The 25,425-nt window shown below is 42.7% G+C and overlaps 2 protein-coding genes across 2 annotated transcripts; one reads left to right on the top strand and one right to left on the bottom strand.

The window, feature by feature from the left end:
- Window positions 1-6,690: 6,690 nt before the first annotated feature.
- Window positions 6,691-9,983, bottom strand: LOC144456625 (uncharacterized). The gene is made up of 4 exons (XM_078151867.1): window positions 9,766-9,983; window positions 9,479-9,573; window positions 7,947-8,091; window positions 6,691-7,559 (listed from the first exon to the last, which is right to left on the bottom strand). The coding sequence occupies exons 2-4, from the start codon at window positions 9,524-9,526 to the stop codon at window positions 7,294-7,296; spliced, it is 459 nt and encodes a 152-aa protein (XP_078007993.1). The 5' UTR covers window positions 9,527-9,573; window positions 9,766-9,983; the 3' UTR covers window positions 6,691-7,293.
- A 1,471-nt stretch (window positions 9,984-11,454) lies between these two features.
- On the top strand, window positions 11,455-19,210 carry LOC110217037 (uncharacterized). The gene is given in 6 exon segments (XM_020999166.2): window positions 11,455-12,411; window positions 13,954-14,339; window positions 14,528-14,688; window positions 15,544-15,593; window positions 15,596-15,675; window positions 17,010-19,210. Coding segments are annotated over 6 exon segments (1,257 nt in total). The 5' UTR covers window positions 11,455-12,020; the 3' UTR covers window positions 17,199-19,210.
- Window positions 19,211-25,425: the final 6,215 nt, after the last annotated feature.

Here is a 25,425-nt window from a genome sequence, read left to right as displayed (position 1 = left end):
GAAATTGAGGGGATGCCCATCAATTGGAGACTGGCTGAACAAGTTGTGGTATATGAGTGTAACGGAATATTGTTAGGCTATAAGAAATGATGAGCAGTCGGATTTCCAAAAAACCTGGAAAAACTTAACATGAACTGATGCTGAGTGAAGTGAGCAGAACCAAGAGAATATTGTATACAGTAACAATAGCATTGTATGATGATCAACTTTGATAGACTTAGCTCTTCTCAGCAATACAATGATTTAAGACAATTTCAAAAGATTCATGATGGAAAATGCTATCCACATGCAGAGAAAGAATTATAGAGTCTGAATGCAGATGGCAACATACAATTTTCACTTTTTTTGTTGTTTTTTTTTATATGATTTTTCTCCTTTGTTTTGATTCTTCTTTTAAAGAGAAAATTGCTATACCTACTGAGGCACCAGCATGAGTTAGATTTCACTAATGTGAAAATATGTTTAACATGATTGTATATATACAACCTATATCAAATTGCTTGCTGTCTTGGGGAAGAGAGAAGGGAGAGAGGGAGAAAAATTTGAAACTCAAAATCTTATAAAAATGGATATTGAAAACTATATATGTAATTGGAAAAAATAAAATACTATTAAGTGGAAAAATACTAGAAAAATTTAATTTTTTTTCTTTTTAAGCAATTGGGGTTAAGTGACTTGCCCAGGGTCACACAGCTGGTAAGTGTCAAGTGTCTGGTCTGAGACCAGGTCCTCCTGATTCTGAGGCCGGGGCCGGTGCTCTATCTACTGCACCACCTACCTGCCCCACTGAGTTCAAATGTGGCCTCACACACTAGTTATGTGATCCTGGGTAAGTCATTTAACTCTGTTTGTTCCAGTTTCCTCATCTATAAAATGAGCTGGAGAGCAATGGCAAGCCACTCTGCTATCATTGTCAAGAAAATCCCAAATGGGGTCACAAAGAGTCAGATATAACTGGAAATGACTGAACAACAACAACAACAAAATATTTCTATATGCCCTGTTTGCTCTTGATCTCAGGGGCTTCCATGTATGTGACATTAGGGGATTCTCTCCCGCATTAGTGAGCTTCATGTGATAGATGGTATGGGCTAGGTATTTACTTTGTTAAAAAAATTTCTTGGTTGGAAAATGCTGTCCATAACCAGGGGAGGAACTAGGGAGTCTGAATGCAGATTGAAGTATATTACTTTTTCTCTCTCTTTTTTTCCTTTCTCACAGTTTTTCCCTTTTGTTCTGATTCTTCTTTCACAACATGAATAATGTGGAAATGTGTTTAATATGATTGTACATGTATAGCTTGTATCAGATTGCATGCCATCTTGGGGAGGGGGTAGGAGAGAGAGGGAGAAAAAAATTTGGAATTCAAAATCTTGTAAAAGTGAATGTTGAAAACTATCTTTGCAATTGGAACAAAATAAAATACTATTAAGTTGGGGGGGGAGAAATCTTGGTTTGGGCCTCACCCTGGTCAATAAGGCAAACTCAGGAAAAGAAAGTTAAAAGGATTTTATTTAGATAGGAAGGCAGCGAGAGAGTTGGAGTGAGGCTGGCCAAGATTCACCCTGTGCTGCTTTTTTATAGACAGGAGTAAACTACTTTTACATAAAGGTAGATGCATTTTGGTCGGTACATATAATTATGAGGAGATGGGATTAGTGTCATCTCAGCTCCTCCTTCATTATAGTATCCTAGGGAAATGGGATTAGCACACATCAGAGAGGCTTTCTCTTGCAGTCCAGCTGCCCATGTACTCAAAGTTTAAAATGAAGTCACTCAGACTGACTCAGCATAAGTAGCTGACTTTACACAACTCCATGGTTCTGCGAAGCTGTAGTCATCCACACTTGACTTGTTCCCCTGCCTTTTCTGCATCCTACAGAGAAGTGGGCTGCCAATCAATTAATTAATTAATTAACTAGGGTATGTGTTATATATTTTTGCCACCAGGTGGTGCTACCCTCAGATCATTCCCATGCCATCAGAGTATTCAGTGTGTGTATGTGGAAGGTGGTGTTTATGGGGTTCGGGGAGAGGGGAGTGTTGGACATCTTGAACTGGATATCCTAGAGACATCTTAAATTCAGTGTGTCCAAAATTGAACTCATTATGTTTTCCTCAAAGCCATCCTCTATTCCTCACTTTCCTATTACTATCAAGGACACCACCATCATAACCCAAGTGCCAACCTTGATTCTTCACTCTCCCCATATTCAATCATTTGTCAAGTCCCATTAATTCTTCCCTCATACTACGTCTCATATATGTTGGCTTCTCTCTACTCATATAGCCACCACACTAGTTTAGTCCCTCATCAGCTCTTTCTTAGACTGCTGCAGTAGCTTTCTGGTTGATCCCCCTGCCTTAAGTCTCTCCCTACTCCAATCCATGCTGTGTTCAATTGCCAAGGTCACTTTCCTAAAATGCAGGTCTGACCATGTCACTCTCCTACTTAATAAACACCAAGACTCCATATTACCTCCAGGATCAAATATAAATTCCTCTGGCTTTTACAACTCTTCATAACCTAGCCACCTCCTACTTCTTTTTGCAAGAAGCTTTTCCCAGTGCCTCTTAATGCTAACAACAACAACAACTAGCATTTATACATACAGTTAAGGTTTGCAAAGCACTTTACAAACTCTCATTTTATTATCACAAAAGCCTTGGGAGATAGGTGCTGTTATTTTCTCCATTTTACAGATGAGGAAACTGAGGCAGGCAGAGGTTAAGAGACTTGTTCAAGGTCACACAGCTAGTTAAGTTCTGAAGCAGGATTTAAACTCATGTCTTTTTGAGTTGTAAAGATAATTTTGATACCCCTACTCAATGTAATCAGTATTTATTCAGTTCATTGTGATTTAATGGATATCAATGATCATATTACTGAGTTAAGTTGAATAGAATTAAGGTTGATTTAGTTATAAGAATAAGATTCATAATTAATTAACCCATCATGTATTGATGATAAAATTACTATTTGATTTATAGGATAGATTTATGCTTTCTTAATTAGGTCTAGTATAAGGACTTACATCAGGAACTTGCTGTGTTAGCACTACCTCTTCCTTCATAACTCCTGTAAGAGAACTATGCTTGAAAAGCCATGATTTCCTTTCATTGTTACTATATCATAATATTCTTACACTGCTGACAATGTGGAAGACCCCAGAATACTGCTGCCAAGTACTAGAGGTTGATGGACATCTCCCTCAGCAAATCATAGGAGTTCCCCTACTTCTGAAGATGACCAATCACAAGGGGTAGAGCCAAGATGACAGAGAAAAAGCAGGGACTTGCCTCAGATCTCCCCAATTCTTCTCCAAAGAACTTTAAGTAATACCTCAAAATGAATTCTACAGTGGCAGAACCCACAAAATGATGGGATGAAACAATTTCCAGCCCAATACAACTCAGAATGTGGGCATGAAAGGTCTGTTGCACCAAGGTGAGAATGGCATGCACTCTAGTACATGCTGTGCCAGCACACGATGCACCCCAGCAAACCAGTAGCAGGCCTCTGGGGTGACTGAATCAATGGCTTAGCCCACAGATGGTAAGGGGATTGAACAACTAGACAGAAGGAGATTACAGGGGTCCCTTTGCTGGCACTGTGTGCAGGACTGTGTTGCATTACCCATATGCAGATGCAGGTTATGGTACTGGGTCAAAGTCCCAGGGTGATGGGGAGCACTAACATAGCAGAGGTTGTGGGTACAGGGAACTGGTCATAGTTCCAGGGTGGAAAAGAGTGCTTGTGATCCCACACAGACCAGTGCATAGTCCAGGAGAGCAGTGACCACACCTTTCCTTATATCCTTGGAAGAACTGAAAACTTACAGATCCTCAGAACTAGCTTTGAGAGCAGCAGCAAGAAAGGCTTGGAGCCTAGGATAGTGTCCCCTCTACCCTGGGAGCAGAGCCCCACTTTAACATAGAATTAAGAGTCAAGAAATAGGCTGGAAAGGGGCAGCTAGGTGGCACAGTGGATACAGCACCGGCCCTGAAGTCAGGAGGACCTGAGTTCAAATCCAGCCTCAGACCAAACACTTGACACTTACTAGCCGTGTGACCCTGGGCAAGTTACTTAACCCCAATTGCCTAAAAGCAAAAAAAAAAAATAGGCTGGAAAAATGAGTAAATGTTAAAAAAAAAAGATCCTAGCCATAGAAAGTTACTATGGTGACAGGGAAGATCAAAACATAAACTCAGAAGAAGAGAACAAAGTAAAAACAGCCATATCCAAAGGTGCAAAGAAAAATGTGAATTGGTTGCAAGCAAAAAAAAAAATTCTTGGAAGAACTCAGAAAGGATTTTAAAAATCAAATAAGAGAGGCAGAGGAAGAATTGGGAAAAGAAATTTGAATGATGCAAGAAAATCATGAAAAAAGAGTCAACAGCTTGGTAAAGGAGGCACACGCACAAAAAAAAGTACTGAAGAAAATAATACCTTGAAAAATAAAATAGGCCAAATGGTAAAAGAAGCACAAAAATCCTTTGATGGGAAGAACTGCTTTAAAAGCAGAACTGGCCAAATGGAAACAGAGATACAAAAAGTCACTGAAGAAAAAGAGATCTTAAAAGTAGAATTGGATAAACACAAAAGGAGGTACAAAAGCTCACTGAAAAAAAATAATTTCTTAAAAATTAGAATTGGGCTAGTGGAAGCTAATAACTCCATAAAATATCAAGAAACAGTAAAACAAAATCAAAAAATTAAAAAAAGATGAAAATGTCAATTAAAAAAACCTATTTGGAAAATAGATTGATAATAGATAATTTAAGAATTATTGGACTACCTGAAAGCTATAAATCAAAAAAAGAGCCTAAAAATAAGAGTCTAGATATCATCTTTCAAGAAATTATCAAGAAAAACTGCCTTGATATTCTAGAACCAGAGGGTAAAACAGAAATTGAAAGAATCCACTGATTGCCTGCTGAGAGAGATCCCAAAACGAAAACTCCCAGGAATATTATAGACAAATTTAAAAGCTCCCAAGTTAAGGAGAAATCTTGCATGAAGCCAGAAAGAGACCATTCAAATATTGTGGAGCCATAGTCAGGATTTAGCAGCTTCTACATTGAAGAATCAGAGGGCTTAGAATATGATATTCTAGAGGACAAAGGAGCTAGGAATAAAACTGAGTACAATTCTTCAGGGGAAAAAGTTGACATTCAGTGAAATAGAGGACTTTCAAGCGTTCCTGACAAAAGACCAGAGCCGAACAGAAAATCTGACTTCCAAATACAAGACTCAAGAGAAGCATAAAAAGGTAAACAGGAAAGAAAAATCATAAAGGGTTCGATAAGGTTAAACTGTTTGCATTCCTACTTGGGATGAAGATGATACTTGTAACTCCTAAGAATTTCCTCATTATTAAGGCAGTTAGAAAGAGTATAGATAGACAAAGGACACGGATGTGAGTTAAATATGATTGGGTGACACCTAAAAAAATAAAATTAAAGAGTGAGAAAGAAGAATGCACTGGGAGAAGGGGAAAGGGAGAGATAGAATGGGATAATTTATCTGACACAAAAAAGGCACAAAAGAGCTTTTACAGTGGAGAGGAAGATAAGGAAGATAGGAGGGAGCTTGTGAACTTTACTCTCATTGGAATTGGCTCAAAGAGGGAATAACATACACACTCAGTTGGGTATAGAAATCTATCTTACCATACAGGAAAGTAGGAGGGGAAGGGGATAAAAAAAGGGGAGGGGTGCTAATAGAAGGAAGGGCAGATTTGGGGAGGTAAAAGTCAGAAGCAAAACATTTTGAGAATGGACAGGGTGGAAAGAGAGATAGTGAGTAAGATAAATGGGGGAAATAGAATGGAGGGAAATGCATAGTAATCATAACTGTGAAAAAAAAATTTTACAGCAAGTTTCTCTGATAAAGACCTCATTTCTCAAATATATAGAGAACTGAGTTAAATTTACAAAAATACAAGTCATTCTCCAATTGATAAATGGTCAAAGGATATGAACAGGCAGTTTTCAGAGGAAGAAATCAAAGCTATCTATAGTCATATGAAAATGACTACATCACTACTGATCAAAGAAATGCAAATTAAAACAACTCTGAGGTACCACCTCACACGTATCAGATTGGCTAATAAAACAGAAAAGGAAAATGACAAATGTTGGAGGAGATGTGGGAAAATTGAGACACTAATGCATTGTCAGTGGAGTTGTGAACTGATTCAACTATTCTGGAGAGTAATTTGGAACTACTCCCAAAGGGCTATAAAACTGTGCATACCCTTTAATCCAGCAATACCACTATTAGATCTGTATCTAAAAGAGATAAAAAACCAAAAGGAAAATGTTCTATATTTATACAAATGCTTATAGCAACTCTTTCAGTAGTGGCAAAGAATTGGAAATTGAGGAGATGCCCATGAACTGGGGAACGGCTGAACAAGATGTGGTCTATCTGATGGAATACTATAGTACTATAAAAAAGGATGAACAGGATGCTTTCAGAAAAACCTGGAAAGACTTACATGAATTGATGTAAAGTGAAGTGAGCAGAACTAGAAGGACATCATACCCAATGACAGCAATATTGTACAATGATCATCTGTGAAGAACTTCAGCTATTCTCAGCAATACAATGATCCAAGACAATTCTGAAGGACTTATGATGACAAATGCTATCCACTTTCAGAAAAAGAATTGATGGAGTCTAAATGCAGATCAAAGCATTCTTTATTTTTCTTGAGTTTTTTGTGTATGTTTTCTTTCACAATATGACCAATATAGAAACATGTTTTGCATGACTGCACATATATAATTTATATCAAATTGATTGCCTTCTCAATGAGAGGGAAGGGAAAGAATTTGGAACTCAAAATTTTAAAAGACAAATATTAAAAATCATTTTTACGTGTAATTGGGGAAAAATAAATTTTTTTTTGTTTTAAAGATGACCAATCATGAATTGTAGTATACCACTTCGACCTCCCAAGGTTAAAAAAAAGGGGCTGGTCGCTGAACAGGAGGATCCTTGACTTTGAGGAAGGTCCTGGATCCAATTGCTTACCAACCATTGATCTCCCTAATTAACTGATTGTGCTTGGAGCTTTGACTCGGTTTCTTTTTTTTGCAGATTGGATTTTTGAGGCCCACAGAGTCCAAGTCCTGTGCTCTAACCATTGGGCAACTACTGTTCACAACACCATGGCTTAGATTAGATGCTCTTTGAGGTCCTCTTCCAGCTCTGAGATTCTGGAATTCTATAGTCTCTTATGAACCCTGAGCTAATTGGGTCCCAGGTTCCCTTTGATGACCAGTTCACAGTTTGGGAACCCTAGCAACCTGGCTGGGGGTTCCTGCAAGCCCGACATGGCCTGGAAGAAGTCCAGGCTTCTGGGCACGAGGAGGCAGCATTCCTCTCGTGGTCTCTTTGGTCCCTGGTACCTGGTTCAGTCCCCGGAAATGGTCCCGTAGCTCTCTGACACTGATGCCAGACCGGACAATGGTGTCAAATTTACGGAGTCTGGTTGGGGCGGACAGGGGTTGAGGCATCGTGCTCAGGGGTTTGTGCTCCAGAGGACCATCTAAGAAATAGGGTGGAGACAGATTAGATTTATTAGGGGATAAAAGCCTTGGTACTCATGTACTTCCTCTCCACCAACTCAAAATTCCCATCATATGAGAAAGAAGTGGTAGTGCAAGGTAGCATGGAAAACCCTTGGCTAGGAGTCACATCTCAAGACCTAGGTGCTAGTTCTATTTCTGTGACTTGGAAGAGTCCCTCCCCTGTTTGGGTCCCAGTGTCCCCCACTAATTACCCAACCAGATTGGACTCCATGGCCTCTAAAATTCCTGATAATTGATATCCTATGAGGTGTTGAGCAGCTGGGATTCTTGCAGACTCTGTATCTTCATTCAGTCCAGGGTCTATCCCCACCCATTCTGCTATGCTCCTGTACCCAGGATCTTACCTGGTACTGAGGCTTGACCACTGTCTAGAGCCTCCAGGTCCCTGTCCCTATCCCTGTCTCCATCCCCATCTAGAGCAGCAATGGTGTCCAAAAGGAACTTCAGGCTCTCCTGCTCCCTTGGACTTAGACCTTCCAGGCCCAGCTCCTATAAGAGGAAGAAGGAATCTATCATGGATACAATACAACAAAGAGCCACGTACACATAGATGATAAGGTTGATGCATGCGTTGCCAGAGCTAGCTGTGTTTGGGAGGTTCCGAAGGAAAAAATGGGAGTGAAAAAATACTAGGCTGCCCATCAAGCTGAAAGTCTATAGAGTCATCCTGCTGATCTCATTGTTGTACACCCTGGACAGCATACCAATGCTATGCCAGGAAACTACATCACTTCCATTTGAATTGTCTTAGGAAGATTCGGAAGATCACCTGGCAAGACGAGGTATGGGGCATTGAGGGCCTTTTTTTTTTGGCAAGCAATCAAGGTAAAGTGACTTGCCCAGGATCACACAGTTAGTAAGTGCCAAGTGTCTGAGGCCACATTTGAACTCAGGTCCTCCTGACTCCAAAGCTGGTGCTCTATTAACTGATTGAAGTCCTTTCTTGAGCTGAATTACCAAGCATTCAGACACTGCAGGGTGTATAACTGATGGGCTGACCATATCGTTCGAATGCCAAATGTACATTTGCTTAAGATGATTTTGCGGAAAGAGCTCACAGGAGTGAGGCAAATGTTCACACAGAGGTCAGAAGCAGCAATACAAGAACACTCTCAAAGTTTCTCTGAAAAACTTTGGAATTGATTACGACATATGAGAGATCCTGGCACAGGACTGCACAGTTTGGTGTTCCTGAACCAAAATAGGTGCTGTGCTCAATGAGCAAAGCAGAATTGCAGTAGCTCAAAGGAAATGTGAGATGTGTGGATTTAGAGACATCAGTCCAAATGTTCATATGAACTATTTGTGCCCAGCCTATGGTAGAACCTTCTCAGCTCCTGTTCATCTGCTCAGCCACAGTTGGACACACTGTACCTTGATCCCCAACATACTGATTTCATTTTGGTGGTTTTTGAGAATGACAGACAACCCACCAAACAGCTAGGCCCTCAGGGAGATTGAGAGTTTAGAAAAAACACAGTCCCCATTTCCATAAATTCACAGTCTAGTAAGGAGATAAGATGAAAAAAGCACAGCTAGCTAGAACACATGTCATATAATTATGTTACATACATATATTACATAGAATACATGTTACATACATGTCAGACAACAAAAGTTAAGTACTGCATGAGATCTGAAGGGGAAAGACTGGAGGAGTCTGAAGAGTATTCATGGAAGGAGTCAAATTTGAATTGACTTTCAGCAAGGGAGGCCTTTTAGGTCTTGGGGAAAAACAAGGGCAGAAGCTCAAAGGTGGGAGAAAATGGAAAATTTGGGGGTAAGAAAAAAGGGTCAAAGGTCATAGGAATAAGAGATCCTAGTGGCGTCTCAGAGAAAGTCAGACAGAAGTCAGTGTTGGCCACAGCATTCCCACCTTGGAGTTCTGGCATTCCAACTGGCCTCCCTCTTCATCTGTATCCATCCTCTTGTCTGTCCTCTGCTCAACAGGAATGGTTGGTCCTCAGGATCCTAGGAGTCATAGGCTGGGTTGGTGTTCTGCTCTCCACATGCCCCCCACTCCCAGATTCTGTTCCCTATTTTTCCCCTGGACACAGCTTCAGGGCATAGGACCTTGACTCCGGTTGCCGGAAGGGCTGTTCTAAGAAGGTTTCCAGCTAAAGCAATCCCAATCTGTCTAGAGGAGACAGAAGGACCTGTTACCTGATCAGTTTTCTGGCTTTTTAGGAGACCTGTATAGGTCAGGCTCTGGCCAGATGCAGGATCCTGAACTGGGTCTTGCCCTCTAGTTGATGGATGCTGCTGCCCCTGGTTAGGTTGGATCCCCTGCAGTAGGCACCTGCCCTAGCCAAAGGTTAACATGAGCAAGGGAGGGGCAGGCAGGTGACATCCTGTGCAAACAAGAGCTACTTCCCTGTGGTAGCCCAGTTCCAGACAGCTGTGTCAACACAAACACGTCTATGGAAAAGAGGCTTGTAACAGGAAAAAACAAAGAGCCCTAGTTACCTTGTCTCCACCCACCCCCTCCCCCATATCCTGATTAGAAGTACTTTTCCTTCCTCCTGTGCAGGGGTACTCAAGCCATCCCTGCTAGAGAAGCATATTTCAATTGCCTTCCTCATAGGTAAGTGACCTGATTCTGGGATAAACTGGAGAGGCAAAAATTGAGCCAATCACCCCTTATCTTCCTTCTAACACCTTTGGTTTATTTGACATTATTCCCCTTCAACCACTCTACCTAACTTCCAGCCAAATTGGTCCACTACCTGAATCTACACCTTGATATGCTCTCTCTACTTTCCCTGCCTTTGAATGGGCCATTTTCCATACCGGGAGAATCCTCAGTTACTTTCAAGGTTCACCTTATGTATCATCTCTTACATGAAGTCTTTCCTGATTCTTCCAGGTGATCAGCTTGGGTTTTCATCCTCTAATTATCTTGTATTTACTTATGGTAAATATAGTGTTATAGCCTCCAGACCAATGTAAATTGAACTTACATTCCTCTGGCACCTAGATGAATACCTTACACGTAGTAAACACTTCTTAAATGTTTGTTGAATTGAATTTTAATTTGGTTAGAACCAGACTGAGGGCAGAGCTGAGCTGGAGGGTAGGAGATGGGACAGAGATTAGATTAGAGTTGTAAAAAACATAACTTTGACATGTATACATCACTGTTTGCAAGCTTTACAAAAGTTATCTCATTTTGCTTCTCTCAAAAACCCCTAAAAACTGGTTGCTATTATTATCCCAAATTTACAGTTGAAGAAGCTGAGGCTCCAAGAAATTGTATGAATTCACACAGCATCTGAGGCAGGAGGTGGACCCTTTCAATACTCCCAAATCCAAAACTCTAACCACTCTGTCATATTTCTTACAAGGTATCTTAGACATTATTTAAAGACTTAGATTTAGAGTAGAAAGGGCCCTTGGGGTCATCTGATCCAACTCCATGATTTTACATTTGACGGAGTTGAGGCCCAGAGTTCAGTAGCTTGCTTAATGTCCCACAGTTACCAATTAGCGGGGCCGAGACGTGATCCCAGGGGTTAGCAGAATAGAGGACAGAGACTCCAAGGCCATTGATCCAGATAGAGACCCAAGGGTTGGTGGATAGGGTGGGTTAGGGCTGGGTTGGAGTTGGGGTCCCAAGGGTCTGGGGGTGGGTCCAAATAGGCAGGGCTCGCTGGAAGGGCTGGGAGCATCTAGGCACTGACAGAGGTGGGGATGGGCGGTGCGGAGAAACTTCGTTAGGGAGAGGGAGGAGTCAGCTGGGGCACTTGTCCCGCCCCCAGTCGGACTGGAGGAACTGGCCCAACCCGTCACTAGGGAGCACTACAAGACTGGGGTGGGGCGGGGCGGAATGGAGACGCTCTAGCCCAGGTCCGGCAGCCAGTTCCGGTGTCTGTGGTGCCGGCAACCTGAGGCCGGAAGTCAAGAGATGGGACAGCGCCGCTGAGGCTACTAGGCGGACCCTGGGTCGAAGACCACCCACCCACTCGCCCCGCCCTGGGGAGCCACGTCTGGGCGCTGGTTTGCCTCCAGGCCCCGAGACCGCCATCTGGCCCTTCTCTTCCTGAGATGTCACGGACTCCGGATCCCTGACCTCCAGCTCCTCCCAAGGCAGCCTCCCCCTCAGCCATTTAGTTTCATTCTCTTCTGGAGCAAAACTGACCCTTCAGCGCCTCTGACTCATGACCCCAACTCTGCGCCCTGTCCCCTTGCCTGAGAGCTCCCTGACCCTCAAGGAACCCCTCCCCCATTAACCCTTCTCTTCCCAGCCGCAGAGACCACTCCTCACTCCTTGCAGCCTCTTGCCCTTCTTTCCCAAATTAACCCTTCTCCCCTGCACCTGAAATCAAACCCCTATCCCAACCCCTAATTCTCTTTCCCTCCATAATCTTTTTTCTAGCTTCCTCTTTGCCCCCCCCAGCCCCTCCCCTCCTCTGCAGGGCATGAGCATGGAGGAGTCTGCTGCCTGCCGGGCTGTCAGCCCAGACCTGAGCAGACTCCCCAGAACTCCTGCCTTGGCTGCAGGCACAGAAAAGGATGGAAATAGAGAGAGACTCGTGGCCCCGAGGAGGATTCCTTCACCCCCGGGGAGCCCAGATCCCGAGGAGCCTGGGAAGCCTTTGTGTCCCCATCCTGGTGGACGTCTGGGGGCTGAGGGTCAGGACTCTTTGGGCTTCCCTGAATATCCTCTCATTGTAAGAACCAAAAAACTGGTCCTTCACATGGACATAAACAACACCATCCTCGTGTCTGACAGTGCCACTGGTCAGGGCCCTGTGGCTGCCCTCAACTCCTACCTGAGCACTGTGTGTTGGGGGCAGTTCAACCAGGAGGGTAAGAAGCATTCCAGGACCATGCAGCTTTGGGTGCCTGTTGACAACATACATTTGTGTCTTAGGTGGGTCTTTGGGCTCCTGGTTATTGCAGAGGGTGAGGGAGTAAATCTTCAGGAGCCGTCAGGAGAGGCACTGGAGTGGTATGGAAGGGCTGCCGGACCTGTTGAAATCCGGATTTGACATTAGTCAGGTTGAAATCCTGATTTGATTTTTATTCTTGTGTGATCCTTAGGCACAAATTGCTGAACTCTGAGCTTCAGGTTCTTTTTCTGTAAAATGGGATTTTGACAGGGTTTTATAAGGAAAGCATTTTGTAAAGCTTATAGCACCATTTTATTTTTGTTGGGAAAGGACCTGAGATCCCCAATGAGTATAAGTCTAAAGTATCCCTGATCTGGTTTCCCTAGAGACACTCTTCCTCTCCCCTAGATCAGGGCACAGCCTGTGGAGAGGTTATGGGTGCAAGTGAAAGAGTCATGGCCTGAGAGTCAGGATGTCTGGGTTCCAGTTCGGGACCCTCTCCTGACTCCCTGTGGCCTCGGGCAAGTTGCTGTGGTTTAACTCAGAGAAGACTGGGGTTTGGTGGATTATAGATTGATTGGAGGCGGGGACCTTGGAAAGTCATTGTGCCCTACCTCGAAGGAGGGAGCTGGTGGTCAGAGAGATGAGGTGACTTGCCCAAAGTCACGCAGGTAGTATATAATAGAGATGATATTTGAACTGGGTCATTTTATTGAGTATTTGGCCCTTTTCCCACTTTACCCGTTCAACTCCTTCAGATTCCTCAGTTACCAGCTATGTGACCTTGGGCAAATCACTACTTCTGTGAATCTCAGTTTATCATCTCCATCTGAAAGAGGGTAATAACAACTGTACTACTTATTTCATTGGGGGATGTAAGGAAACCACTTTGTAAACCATAAAGGCAGCTGGTGCCTCAGTTTCCTCTCTAAAATGGGGATAATTATAGCATCTACCTTTCAGAGTTGTTGAGAGGATCAAATGAGAACATTTGTAAAGCATGTTACTAACCTTAAAGAGCTATAGAAATGATATAGAAATTATACAGAGACATAGAAATGGCTATTATTACTATTATTCCCTTCTCAAAACAAATGTCCTTGGACAAATCACTTAAACTCCCAGTGCCCAATGCAGTCTTCTTAAACGTTGCAGAAGATTAGCAGATCTGCATTGATAAAAGGAGTTTTCTTGCCTGAAATTCCCTACGTGTATGAAGTTACAAGTCCATGCAAGAAAAAAAAGTTCCCTCTCTGGGTCTCAGTTTCCTTATCTGGAAAATGAAAGACTTGCAATACATAGTCTCTGAGATCTTTTCCAGCTCTAATATGAAATTAGGATCATACTTCTGACTACCGACTCAGCTCTGATCACTGGCTTTGGAGAGAGTTGGCCGCCATTGAGCTCCATATATGAGAGGGGGACAGATATATCCTCTTTTGCTGATTTTTGGCCATGTTGTATCTCTCCCTTCCCTACTACACACCAACCCCAACTCTGGACTCATTTTCTCTTTCAGGTGAGTGGCAGTGGCTGAGTGAGTTCCCTTCATTACTGCCCCCTACCCCTGATGCCACCAGCTTCTCCTCGAATTTTGGCCGGGACACCAAGTTTACATCAAGTACCCTGGGCCGCCCCTTCCAGACACTCTTCTCCTCCTACTTGCAGCTGTTGGAGTGGCCTGGCCAGCCTGATGCAGTTTTCTCTGTCCCAGGGGAGGATGGCCATCATTACCACCGTGTACTGCCAGCCTTTTTCAATCTACTGGCTGGTCTTTGTCAGCAGGGCCGTCGCTTTGCTGTCATTTTCCGCACTTTTGGCAAAGACTTGACCTCACTACTTCAGACCACACACAATGCTCTTCAAGGCCAGCATCCACAATTCTCAGCTCTGAAAGAGGTGGTGGTGAGAGATGCTCTTGGGGCAAGGGAAACCAGAGTAGGACATTCCTTAGGAGAGGTTCAGTAGTCTAGTAACTGAAGAGCCTCCAGTCTTTCTTAGAACTGGGGGTGGGGGAAGAGGGAAGGAGAAACAAGGGGAGGTGGGTAACACTGGGGATATGTGTTGGCCTCAACCCCTCCGTGTTCTTGCAGCTCCCTGTGGACCTGCGACCCGGAAAGATCCGCTGCAGTCCAAAAAAGGTGATGGTCAGTCGAGGGAAAGAGTTTGTGTCAGGTTCGCCAGATGCAAGAGTCGTGTATGACTACTTCAGTGCTATGGAAGGCCTGGGGGGCTTTCAGGACCACTTTGCTTGGTAATGACAATAACAACCCAGAGGAGTTATTTATCATTTACGAAGTACTTTCCTCACAACAGCCCTAGGAGATAGGCAGTGCAAGTATTATTCTCACCATTTTACAGATGAAAAAACACTCAAAGAGAAGTGACTTGCTCGGGGTAACAGGACCAGTTAGTGTCAGAGCCCAGTCTGAAACTCTAGTATTCTGGGACATTCCAGAGCTCTTTCTTTTCTTTTTTCTTTGACATTTTTTTTTCTTTTTAAGGCAATTGGGGTTAAGTCACTTGCCCAGGCTCACACAGCTAGTAAGTATCAAGTGTTTGGTCTGATTTGAACTCAGGTCTTCCTGACTTTAGGGCTGGTGCTTTATCCAGTGCACCACCTTGCTGCCCCTCTGGAGATCTTTCTACCCTACCCTCTGTCACCCTGAGAGCTGCCATCTCTGGCTTGGTCACAGCCCCTTCAGGGTCAGGGAGTGACCTAGTATTGAAGAATCCAGTTTCTCCATAGGGCTCCTGTGTGGACATCCATCCCTTCCTCCAAAGTATAGTTTAGGTACTGGCTCCTTCATGAGCAAAGCCTTCCCTGAACACTTGGTGCACGGTAGTTGCTTAGTAAATTTTGACTTGGCTGTATGATTTAATGCCAGCAGCTCTCCTGCCAGGCAGTCCAAGCAGTGAAAGCTCATTATGTATCCTACAATTGAAGCTCCTACCTCTGGAATGGGCCTGGGTGAACCCACGTAGAACCCACACACTAGCTCACCTGTCACTGGCATAACGCCATCCTAGTCTGAAGCTCCACCATAGGAAGCTGTAGGCTCCATGATGACCGCCCCCACCACATCCCCCATTTTCCCTTCCTCTCCAGGTGGGCTAAGAACAATTTCTCCAGCCAGGGTGGCAAGCCACTATGGGTAGATCCCATGACCCTGAGGTCCAGCACATCTGCTTTGATGATAATATTCGGCTGCAGGATGGAGAGAGCATCTTCCATCCCCAGGTACAAATGGATTGGAGTATTGGGAGGGAGAGGAGATAGCCTCTAACTCACAGAGACAGGAAGCAGCTCTGTGGATAGAGGATATACTACTGGGCTTGGAGGCAGGAAGACATGAGTTCAAATCCTGCCTCACATTTAGCTATGTGACCCTAGATTAATTTGAGTAAATAAGTCAACCAGCTTTCACTTTTTTAAAAATTTTATTTCATTTTCAGTTCTGAATTCACTCCCTAGCTACTGCCACTCCCTCACCCATTGAGAAGGCAAGAAAAACAAAACTCATTACAAATATATATAATTAAAGCATTTATTTATTTATTAAGTGCTTACTGTAGGCTAGGCTAAGGGTATAAGGAAAGGCAAAAATAGTCTCAGCTTTCAAGTAGGTGGGAAGAAGCAGCATGCAAAAATTGTGTAGAAACCAGATATATAGAGGACAAATTAGAGATAATTTCAGAGGGAAGTCATTAAAATTAAGGAGGACCAGGAAAAGCTTTTTACAGAAGATGGGTCTTGAGCTGGGACTTGAAAGAAGCTACGGAAGCCACAAGGCAGAAATGAGGAAGAGAGAGTTCCAGGCTTGGGGGCCAGTCAATGAAAATGCTAAATTGCACACAGTTGGGAAATGGAGTGTCACGTGTGAGGAACAGCAAGGACACCACTAGTTTCTTGTTTTTTAAAGAGTATTTTATTTTTTCCCAATTACATGTAAAGACAATTTTTAACATTCATTTTTTAAAAATTTTGAGTTCCAAATTTTCTCCCTCCTTCCTTCACCTTCCCCTTCTCTGAGACAGTAAGCAATTTGATAGAGGTTATATATGCACAATCATGTAATCTCAGCGTATGTGGAGGGGAGTAAGTTGTAAGAAGGCTGGAGAGGTAGGAGGGTCCAGGTTAGAAAGAGCTTTAAAAGCAAATAGGATTTTATATTTGATCCTGGAAGTAATAGATCACCAGTAGACCTCTCTCAGCTTCAGTTTCCTCATTTATCAAATGAAGAAGTTGGAATTGGTTTCTAATGTCACTTCCTGCTTTAAATCAATGATCTTATGAATGGAATTAACTCAAGTTCATGTGAGACACCCATCCTAAGGGCCAGCAAAGTTGGTTATGGTAGGATTGGGCTGATTTCCAAGCCTTCCACTGCATTGGCCACCGTGGGAGGAACTGAGGATTGTAGTCTTTCCTGGGGGCTAAAGGATGAATGGGGATTTTGTGCAACATACTACTGGGCAGAGGCACTCTTCCCAGCCTCATACAGAGACCCCAGCATATTCTACCCCTATGAGCTCTGTGTGTGTGTGTGTGTGTGTGTGTGCTCTTGGCTACAGGTGTTTATGGGCCAGGGAGAACAAGAATGCTGCACAGTCCCTACCTCTGAACTCTACAGCATCTGCCTAGTGCAAAATGATCTCCTTCAAGCCATTGCCAACCCTGACTACTTCTTGATGACTGTGAGCCAGTGTGAGGATCGGTATGACCAATACTTGTCAAAGGCCCAAGCAGGTGGTGGCTGTTGAGAAATCAGCTCAACTGAGGAGTGGACTTCCAGACTGCTTCAACGAATAATAGCCCTTCTGGACTTTATGGCAAGTTACCTGCTCCATTTTAATCAGGATGGGGAGGGGGCAAAGGGTAGGAAGGACCCTTGGATCTGGCCCTCATCATTTCTGTAGTCTATTTTGGCTTGGCCAATGTGGGAGTTGTAGGTTGGGAATGGATCTCCCCTTCACTCCTAGGACCTTTGCACTTGGACTTTTGGTTTGGATCAGGGTTCTGGCTCTGCCTTGGTTTCTGTTACACAAATTGGTGCCCATCGGATTGGAATCTACACGTTAAAATCCAACTCCAGTGTGGGGCCACATACTACTTCTCTCTTTTTCTCACTGGCTACATGGGGTAGACCCGTAGTTGGTATGGCTGGGTTCTGAGGGGAGGGCTTAGGACAAGGTTAACTCTGGCTAAGCCAACACCAGAAGTAGAAAGAAAGTGGGTCACACAGGTTTCCACAGTAGGTCTAATATAAATATGGAATGGAATTGGAAAACACATATCAAGTCCTTGCTGTATGCCAAGCAGTGTCGGAAAGGGTATAATGATCCTGAGGGTTGGGATAGTGCTAGAGTCTGGGTTACCTCTATCAGAGGTGAGAATGAGGAAGTTAGCAACCAGCCAGGATTAGACATGGAACTAGAACTCTGATGTCCCAACTCCTAGTACACTGCTTTTCCCATAACACCACCTACACTTTCTTGGTACTAATGCACACATATATTAATTTTACTAAAAAACATGTTTTATATGATATACTACTCATGTGCAAACTGGGTGTGAGTCAGTCCTGAAAGGATGTTAAGAAATTGGTTATGTAGAATTCATTAGTGTGGAATGCATCTATCCTGTCCTTGAGAATTGGACATGGGTTTTGAAGGTTAGGTCAGATATCCCAGGGGAATAGATGAGAAAAGAGCTAGACAAACTACCTACCACTACTGCCTTTTCAAAATGGCCCCCAAGTCCATATCTCCAGCACTGTGCTCTAAGACATTTCTAATTGTGGGTTGTAATGGAAGGGTTCTTAAAGCTAACTCTGACTCAGAATCTTCCCCTTGTCCCTTAGCTCCAATTTGACCGCCTTCCTACTGGTAACAGTGGTTTGCAAGGCTAGAATTCTGCAATGTGTTTTTGACCTACCACCCACTCTTCGAATTTCCCCCCACTTCCCTATGGCCAGTGCTTTACCACAGCCTGTCATTTCTTCCTTGGTTCAGTCCTCTCCACCTGTCATTCATCATCATCCTCATCACCATCATCACCAGCACCAAGTCATGACTTAAACTACCCAAATGAGCTTATAACTATCCTTCAATTTGCCCTTTCTGTTCACCCTCCAGCCACCACCGATTGCCTCCCCCCTTCCTTACCCACATAAATGGCCTGCCTTTCCCTAAGCTTACTAAAGCATAAATGTAAGATAATGCCTCCTCTTTCTCTCACATTTTTAAACTTTTGGAAGCACTTTTATATGTGCTTATATGCCCCCTGAGGTAGATGATCCTCTTTTTATAGGGATGGAAACTAAAGTGCAGAGAAGTGTACATTTTAAAATAACTTCTAAATGTATTCCTCAGGTAAATGATTTCTAATGCTTCTCTGTGGCATGGCGGTATCTTGGGTTCTCAAAAGCTGTGTTCATTCAGGCCAGTCCTCTGAAGCCAGAAAGGCCTTTCATGTTGGCCTGATGATGGACTTTGTTTCTGCCAAGAGAGCCATCCCTCCTTAAATGGAGAGAGGCTTATCACCAGAGAGTTGGTCAGGGAATAACTTTTTTTTTTTGGCTATTCCTGAGAACAGCTCATGAAACAACTCATGAAAACCATCTGCTACAAGGTGTAGAAGAATTGGGATCCTCATGAATAGAAAGAGTGCCAACCTCGATGATTTAATAAATTGTTGAAGGTTTTTTTTTAATACAAAATTTAGTAATTTCAACAAATAGGAAATAAGGAATAAAATTCCATTTAAAACTTTACCCTGTATTCCTTACCAATTTTTCTTCTGTCTCTATTTCAAATACTACCAACATTGAAGGGGAAGCAGGGAGAAGTTTTGGAGGAGATTGTGCTGAATCAGGAGAGGTTTCACAAAGGACCTGACCCCAGCCCTGAACTTTGAAGGATATTTTGGAGATTTATAGTTATAGGCAGAGTTGAAGTGGGAGAGCCTTTCAGATGTGAGGCTCACACCAGTGCAGAAGCATGGATAGAGGGAATGATAGAGTTCAGAGAGCAGATAGGAGGACAGTTTGGCTGGAATGCGTTATGCATGAAAGGGAGTGATGTGAACTGAGACTGTAAAGGTGGGTTGGAACAAGATTATAGAGGGCTTTAAATGCCAGGCTGAAGAGTTTGTTGTATCCTAGAGGCAATAAGGAGCCAATGAAGGTGCCCAGTTTGGGAGTAACATGATTAGACTTTTATCTAAGGCATATTAATTGGCTAGTTTCATGCTGTTTGGATTGGGGAAGGGAAAGGACCAGAAGGAAGAGGCCAATTAGAATAATAATAGCTAGCATTTATGTAGCACCTATTATGTGTCAGGCACTACACTGAGGTTTTACAAATATCTTGTTTGAGCCTCACAACAACCGTGGGAGGTAGATGCAATTATTATCTCCTTTAACAGGTGAAGTAACTGAGGCGAAGAGTGATGAAATGATTCACCCACCCAGGGTCATATAGCTAATCAGTATCTGGCCTGACTTTGAATTCAGGTCTTCCTGACTCCAGGCCCAGTGCTCTGTTGACTTTGATACCTAACTATCTTTGTTGAAATAGGTGAGGTAAGAGGTGATGAATTTAGGATAGTAGCTATTCGAGTAGAGAAAAGAGATTGAATGTGAGATGTTTTGAAAGTAGAATTGATGACTTGGTAACAGAAAGGATGCTTCTGGGGTTGTGAGCCTGAGTGACTGGAGTAATGGTAGTAACCTTAATAGAAAGGAGAGATGGGTTTGGGGAAAAATATAAATTCCATTTTGGACATGTTGACTTTGAAATGCAAATAGGGCATCCAGGGGATGTCTAGTTTGTACAAACTGGAGCTTGAGAAAAATTAAGGCTAAACATAGACATTTGGGAGTTCACTACATAGAGATGATATTTGAACCTATGAGAACTAGTGAGATAGTTTATTCTAATGTTAATGTTTTTCTTTACTTTGCATTAATTTCCATAAATCAACATATTTTTATGTATTCTTTCCTATTTTTCATTGTTAGTGCTTAAAGCACAGTGTCTGGCACATAGCAAGGGCTTAATAAATACTAGATGACTGACTTTACAATACAATAGTAATACCTTGAATTGCTCTACTATGATTTATTTACAATTTACCATGCAAATAACTTATAACTTTTCTTATTACAAATAAAATAAGGCTCAGAGAAGCCGGATGAATTGCCCAAACTCTCAGAGCTAAGTAGTGGCAGGGAAGAGACTAGGACTCATGTTTCCTGCTTTATCCTGACTCTGCTATTTAGTAAGTCACAACCTTTCTGAACTCGTTTCCTCATCTGTAAAATGAACTGCATGGATTAGATCAAGGGTTCTTAACTTTGTGTCATGGGCCCCTGAAGCCTATAGATCCCTTCTCAGAATAATGTTTTTAAATGAATAAAGTAAAATTCAGAGGATTACAAAGGAAACAAATTACATGGAAATAAAGCTGTAATTCCTTGAAATTTACGTGGACCCCGTTTAAGAAGCCCTCAAGGAGATGATCTCTAAGGGCTCTTCTATCTTTAAATCTTTTTATCTTGTGAATCCTAGCCCAGGGTGAGTTACAGTACAACTTGTTTCACCTTTAGTAAACATCATCTACTTTGCTCTGGGTCCTGTGGCAAAGATATGTTCTTGGCCCTGAGAGGGAAGCAGGCAAATGGGACCAACCAGTCTAGTCTCCCTGGGTCTTAACATGCTTTACGAATCCCACTCCTAGCTCCCTACTTTTATCCTCCCCACACCTCCATCTATCTGCTGCTATCCAAATTTACCCATCCTTCAAAGGCCCACTTCAAATACCACCTCCTCTAGGAAGTCTTTCAGGATTACACCAGCCTTCTCTGGTTTGCTATTCCTGAGCTCTGTTATACTTGTAGTTTGCAACCCCCAGTTTCAAAATCTATGTAGTCCTGCCTTGTTGTATTCTCTTAACCATTCTTGCCATGAGTTTTGCCTTTCCCACTAGATTGAGTCCCACTCTTTTTCACCCCACAGGTTCCTTCCCTTTGCTCTTTTCCTGTCTTCTTCCCCACTTTCACCTAGTCAGCCTGAGCACACGAGTGAATCTATACTGATTATAGTGAATTGGGCTGTGGGTTAGGTGTCAGAAAGACCTGGGCTTAAATCCTGACTCTTTCATTTACTAGCTGTATGACCTTGGACAAATCCTTTAACTTCTCTTAGTTTCTCCATGTGTAAAATGAGGGATTGGACCAGTTGATTTCTAAGGTGCCTTCTATCTCTAAAGTCTATGATTTTGCTGACCCTGATCAATTCTTCTACAGATGATCCGCCTTCTACCTTTTGGCACCTTGCACTTGCCACTGCATTTCAGTAAAAAAAAAAATTCAGTGATGCCACATAACAGGCATCCAGGGTACAAAGCTCTGTGCCCTACTGATCTGAGGGAGAGAGGCGAATCAAAGACTCCTAAGGACTTCAGAGCTCAATTATCTAGTCCACTTAGCCCATCCTACTCTTTTATATCTCTCCTGATTTAGGGTTGTTTTCTTACTTAGAAGGGAGATGTTATCCTACACCATATGTCCTTTGCTTCTAGCTCTGTCCTAGCAGGACAAGTCGATTTCTAGTTCTTCCATGTTGTTGTTCAATCATTTCAGTCATGTTGGACTCTTCATGGCCCCATTTGGGGTTTTCTTGGCAGAGATACTGGAGGGGTTTGCCATTTCCTTCTCCAGTTCATTTTATAGATGAAGAAACTGAAGGAAATGGGGTTAAATGACTTACCCAGGGTCACACAAGTAGTAAGTGTCTGAGGCCTGATTTGAACTCAGGAAGATGAGTCTTCCTGACTCCAGGCTTAGCATTCTGTTCACTGGGCCACCTAGCTGTCCTGTGACAGCCCTTTGATGTGATAGCCCTTCAGATTCTTGAAGATATTGATCATATCTCCCTTGGCTACTCTTCAACAAACCTCAAAAACAATTGTTATTTTTTATTCTGAACTTTAAATGCACAAAAAGAACATTTTCAAACACAAAAAGATTCTATATGAAATTTTGAATCTCCCTTTCATACTTTTTGCTTTTAAAAAGAAAAGCATATAATAAATTGTACATGTTGCTTTCAAAATAGTACTTACCTGTGCTTCTGAACTTCCTTCTGTGCTGTGCATTTTTTCTTATTTTCTTATTTCTTTTTTCCCACTTAATAGTATTTTATTTTTTCCAATTACATGTAAATATAATTTTCAGCATTCATTTTTATAACACTGCAAGTTCCAAATTTTTTCTCCCTCCGTCTTTCCCCTCCCCTCTCCCTAAGATGGCAAGCAATCTGATGTAGTGTTCTATACTTTTTTTTTTAAAGGCAATTGAGGTTAAGTGACTTGCCCAGGGTCACACAGCTAGTAAGTGTCAATTGTTTGGTCTGAGGCCGGATTTGAACTCAGGTCCTCCTGACTTCAGGGCTGGTGCTCTATCTACTGCACCACCTAGCTGCCCGGTCTATACTTTGTAAAAAATGTGCCCATTTTATTTGGCATCACTATGGATAACCATCACCACTCCCAATTAAGAGAATTAATTGAGAGAAAGGGGAAAAAAATCCTAACAAGTAAGCACCGTTAAAAGAAATCCAAACAGTGGTCCTGTCCAAAAATGTATGTGTCTATACTATGTATCCTTCACCTCTCTGTCAGGAGGTGCGTTAACATTGCTTCATCATAGGGCCTCTGGAGTCATAGTTGGTCATTTCATTGATTAGAGTTTCTAAGTCTTTCAACATTGTTTCTTATTTGTTTTTTACAATGTTGTCCTTGTATAAAGTCTTCTGGTTCTACTCACATCACTTCACCCCTTCAAGTTACCCAGGATTCTCTGAAATTGTCTTTTGGGTCATTTTTTATCTTGTAATAATAATCTGTTACATTTATATACTGAAATTTGTTCAGCTAATCACCAGTTGTCAAAGAGGCAGTCTTATAGTCTAATTATAGTGTGACTGAAAAAACCCCCATACTTTTAGTCCCTCCAGTCATCTCCAGGCTAAGCATCCCTAACTCCTTCAGCCAGTAATATGGCATGTTCTAGTCTGCACACTAGTCTGATCATCCTCCTCTAGATGTACTCTAGGATGCATCCATGTTCTTCCTAAAGTGTGGCGCCCAGAGCTGAGCACGGTATTCCAGCTGTGGCCTCACTAGAATATAGTACAGTGAAGACTATCACCTTCTTATTTTGTTTGGGGGGAGGTTTGTTGGAGGCAATTGGGGTTGTGACTTGCCTAGGGTCACACAGCTAGTAAGTATCTGAGGTCATATTTAAACTCGGGTCCTCGTGCCTCCAGGGCCAGTGCTCTATCCACCGTGCCACCCAGCCTCCCCACTATCACTTTCTCTTGCCTCTCAGTGCAATATAGGATAGCAGTCCCTTTTTTGGTCATCCTCTTTAGAGAGGAAGCAGGGGACTTGGTGAAGATGGGGCCATTCTCAGAGTCAGGAAGACCAGAGTTCAAGTTGTGCCTAACACCTACCAGACCTGTAACCTTAGGTAAAAATCACTTTGTCCCCTAGGACTCCCAATACTAAATCTTCAGGCCTTGTAACCTCAGTGTTATTCTTGACCCCTCACCTTCCCTCTCCTCACATATTCAGTTGTTTTCCAGACATTACTTTTTCTACCTCCACAATATCTCTTGCACTGGTCCTTTTTTCTCTACTCACAGCCACCACCCTAGTTCAGGCCCTTCTCACCTCTTGACTGGACCATTGCAACAGCTACCTGTTTGGTCTCTGCCTCAAGTCTCTCCCCACTTCAGTTCTTCCTCCACACAACTACCGAAGTGATTTTCTTTACGCACAAATTTGACTGTGTCACTCCTCTACTCAACAAATGCTAGTAGCTCCATGTTGCCTCTAGGATTGAATATCAACACTTTGGTTTGGCTTTTTTAGAAAATAAATGGCTACCTTTTGTTTTTACGTAACACCTCTATTTCCCCCTGTATCCCTTTTCTTTCCTTTCCTTACAACAAAGATTTTTTAAAAGAGAAAAAAATCAGCAAAACCAATGAACATTTGTAAAAAATCTGACATCATATTCAATGTTCCACACCTGTTGATCACCACCTCTGCAAAAGAGCAGGGAAGGTGTGTTCTCACATCTCTTCCATGGGCACAGGCTTGTTCTTTGTAATTCATTGATGTTCAGTTTCATTTGTTCTACGGTGGCTGTTCTTTCCATTTGTGGTGTTGTAGTAGTCATTGTGAATATTGTTTTTCTGGCTCAGCTTATTTCACTTTGCATCATCTATTTGGCTTTTAAAACAATCCACAGCCTGGCCCCAATCTGTGTTTCCAGCCTTGTAATACATGATTCTCTTTCCTTCACTCTTCAGTCCAGCCAAACTGACCTCCTCTCTGTCCCTCACACATGGCACTCCCATCACCTTTGTCTTTTTGAAAGTTCACTGTCTCCAAAACCTGGCATGTATTCCTTTCCCACTTCATCAGATGCTTTGATTCCTTCAAGATGGAGCTCAATCATCACCTCCATTGAAGCCTTTACTGGTCCTCAAAATTGCTAGTGCCCCTCCCATTACCTTGTATTTAATCATCTTGTATTCATTTTGTATTTATTCTGTATTTTGTGTTGACTTATGTACATGTGATCTCTCTCTACTTGGAACGTAAACTTGAGAAAAGACTTTGATTCCCCCCCCCATCATATCCTCAGTGCCAATTACTGTGTTGCTTAGCACATAGTTGTGTGGTTTGTTCTTCGTTCTCAAAAAGGACTGTGACATCAGGAAGATGATGCCATGACTTATAAGTGATTTGGATTTAAGTGAGGGAGGGCTGTGCAAAGTCACCAGCCTCACTTTCTCCTCCAGAGCCATCTGGCTCCAGTGGCCAGATATAGATCAGGATGACTGGAGATAGCCCAGGATGCAGTGGGGGACCTTGGTCTTTTTAAGCTAAGGGATTTCCAAGTTCTCACTTGGC

Source organism: Phascolarctos cinereus, unplaced genomic scaffold (genome assembly GCF_003287225.1).
Source record: "Phascolarctos cinereus isolate Bilbo 61053 unplaced genomic scaffold, phaCin_HiC Scaffold_4;HRSCAF=312, whole genome shotgun sequence".
NCBI lineage: Eukaryota > Metazoa > Chordata > Mammalia > Diprotodontia > Phascolarctidae > Phascolarctos > Phascolarctos cinereus.
Note: the sequence above shows the minus strand (reverse complement) of the source record. Positions and strands in the feature narration are given on the sequence as shown.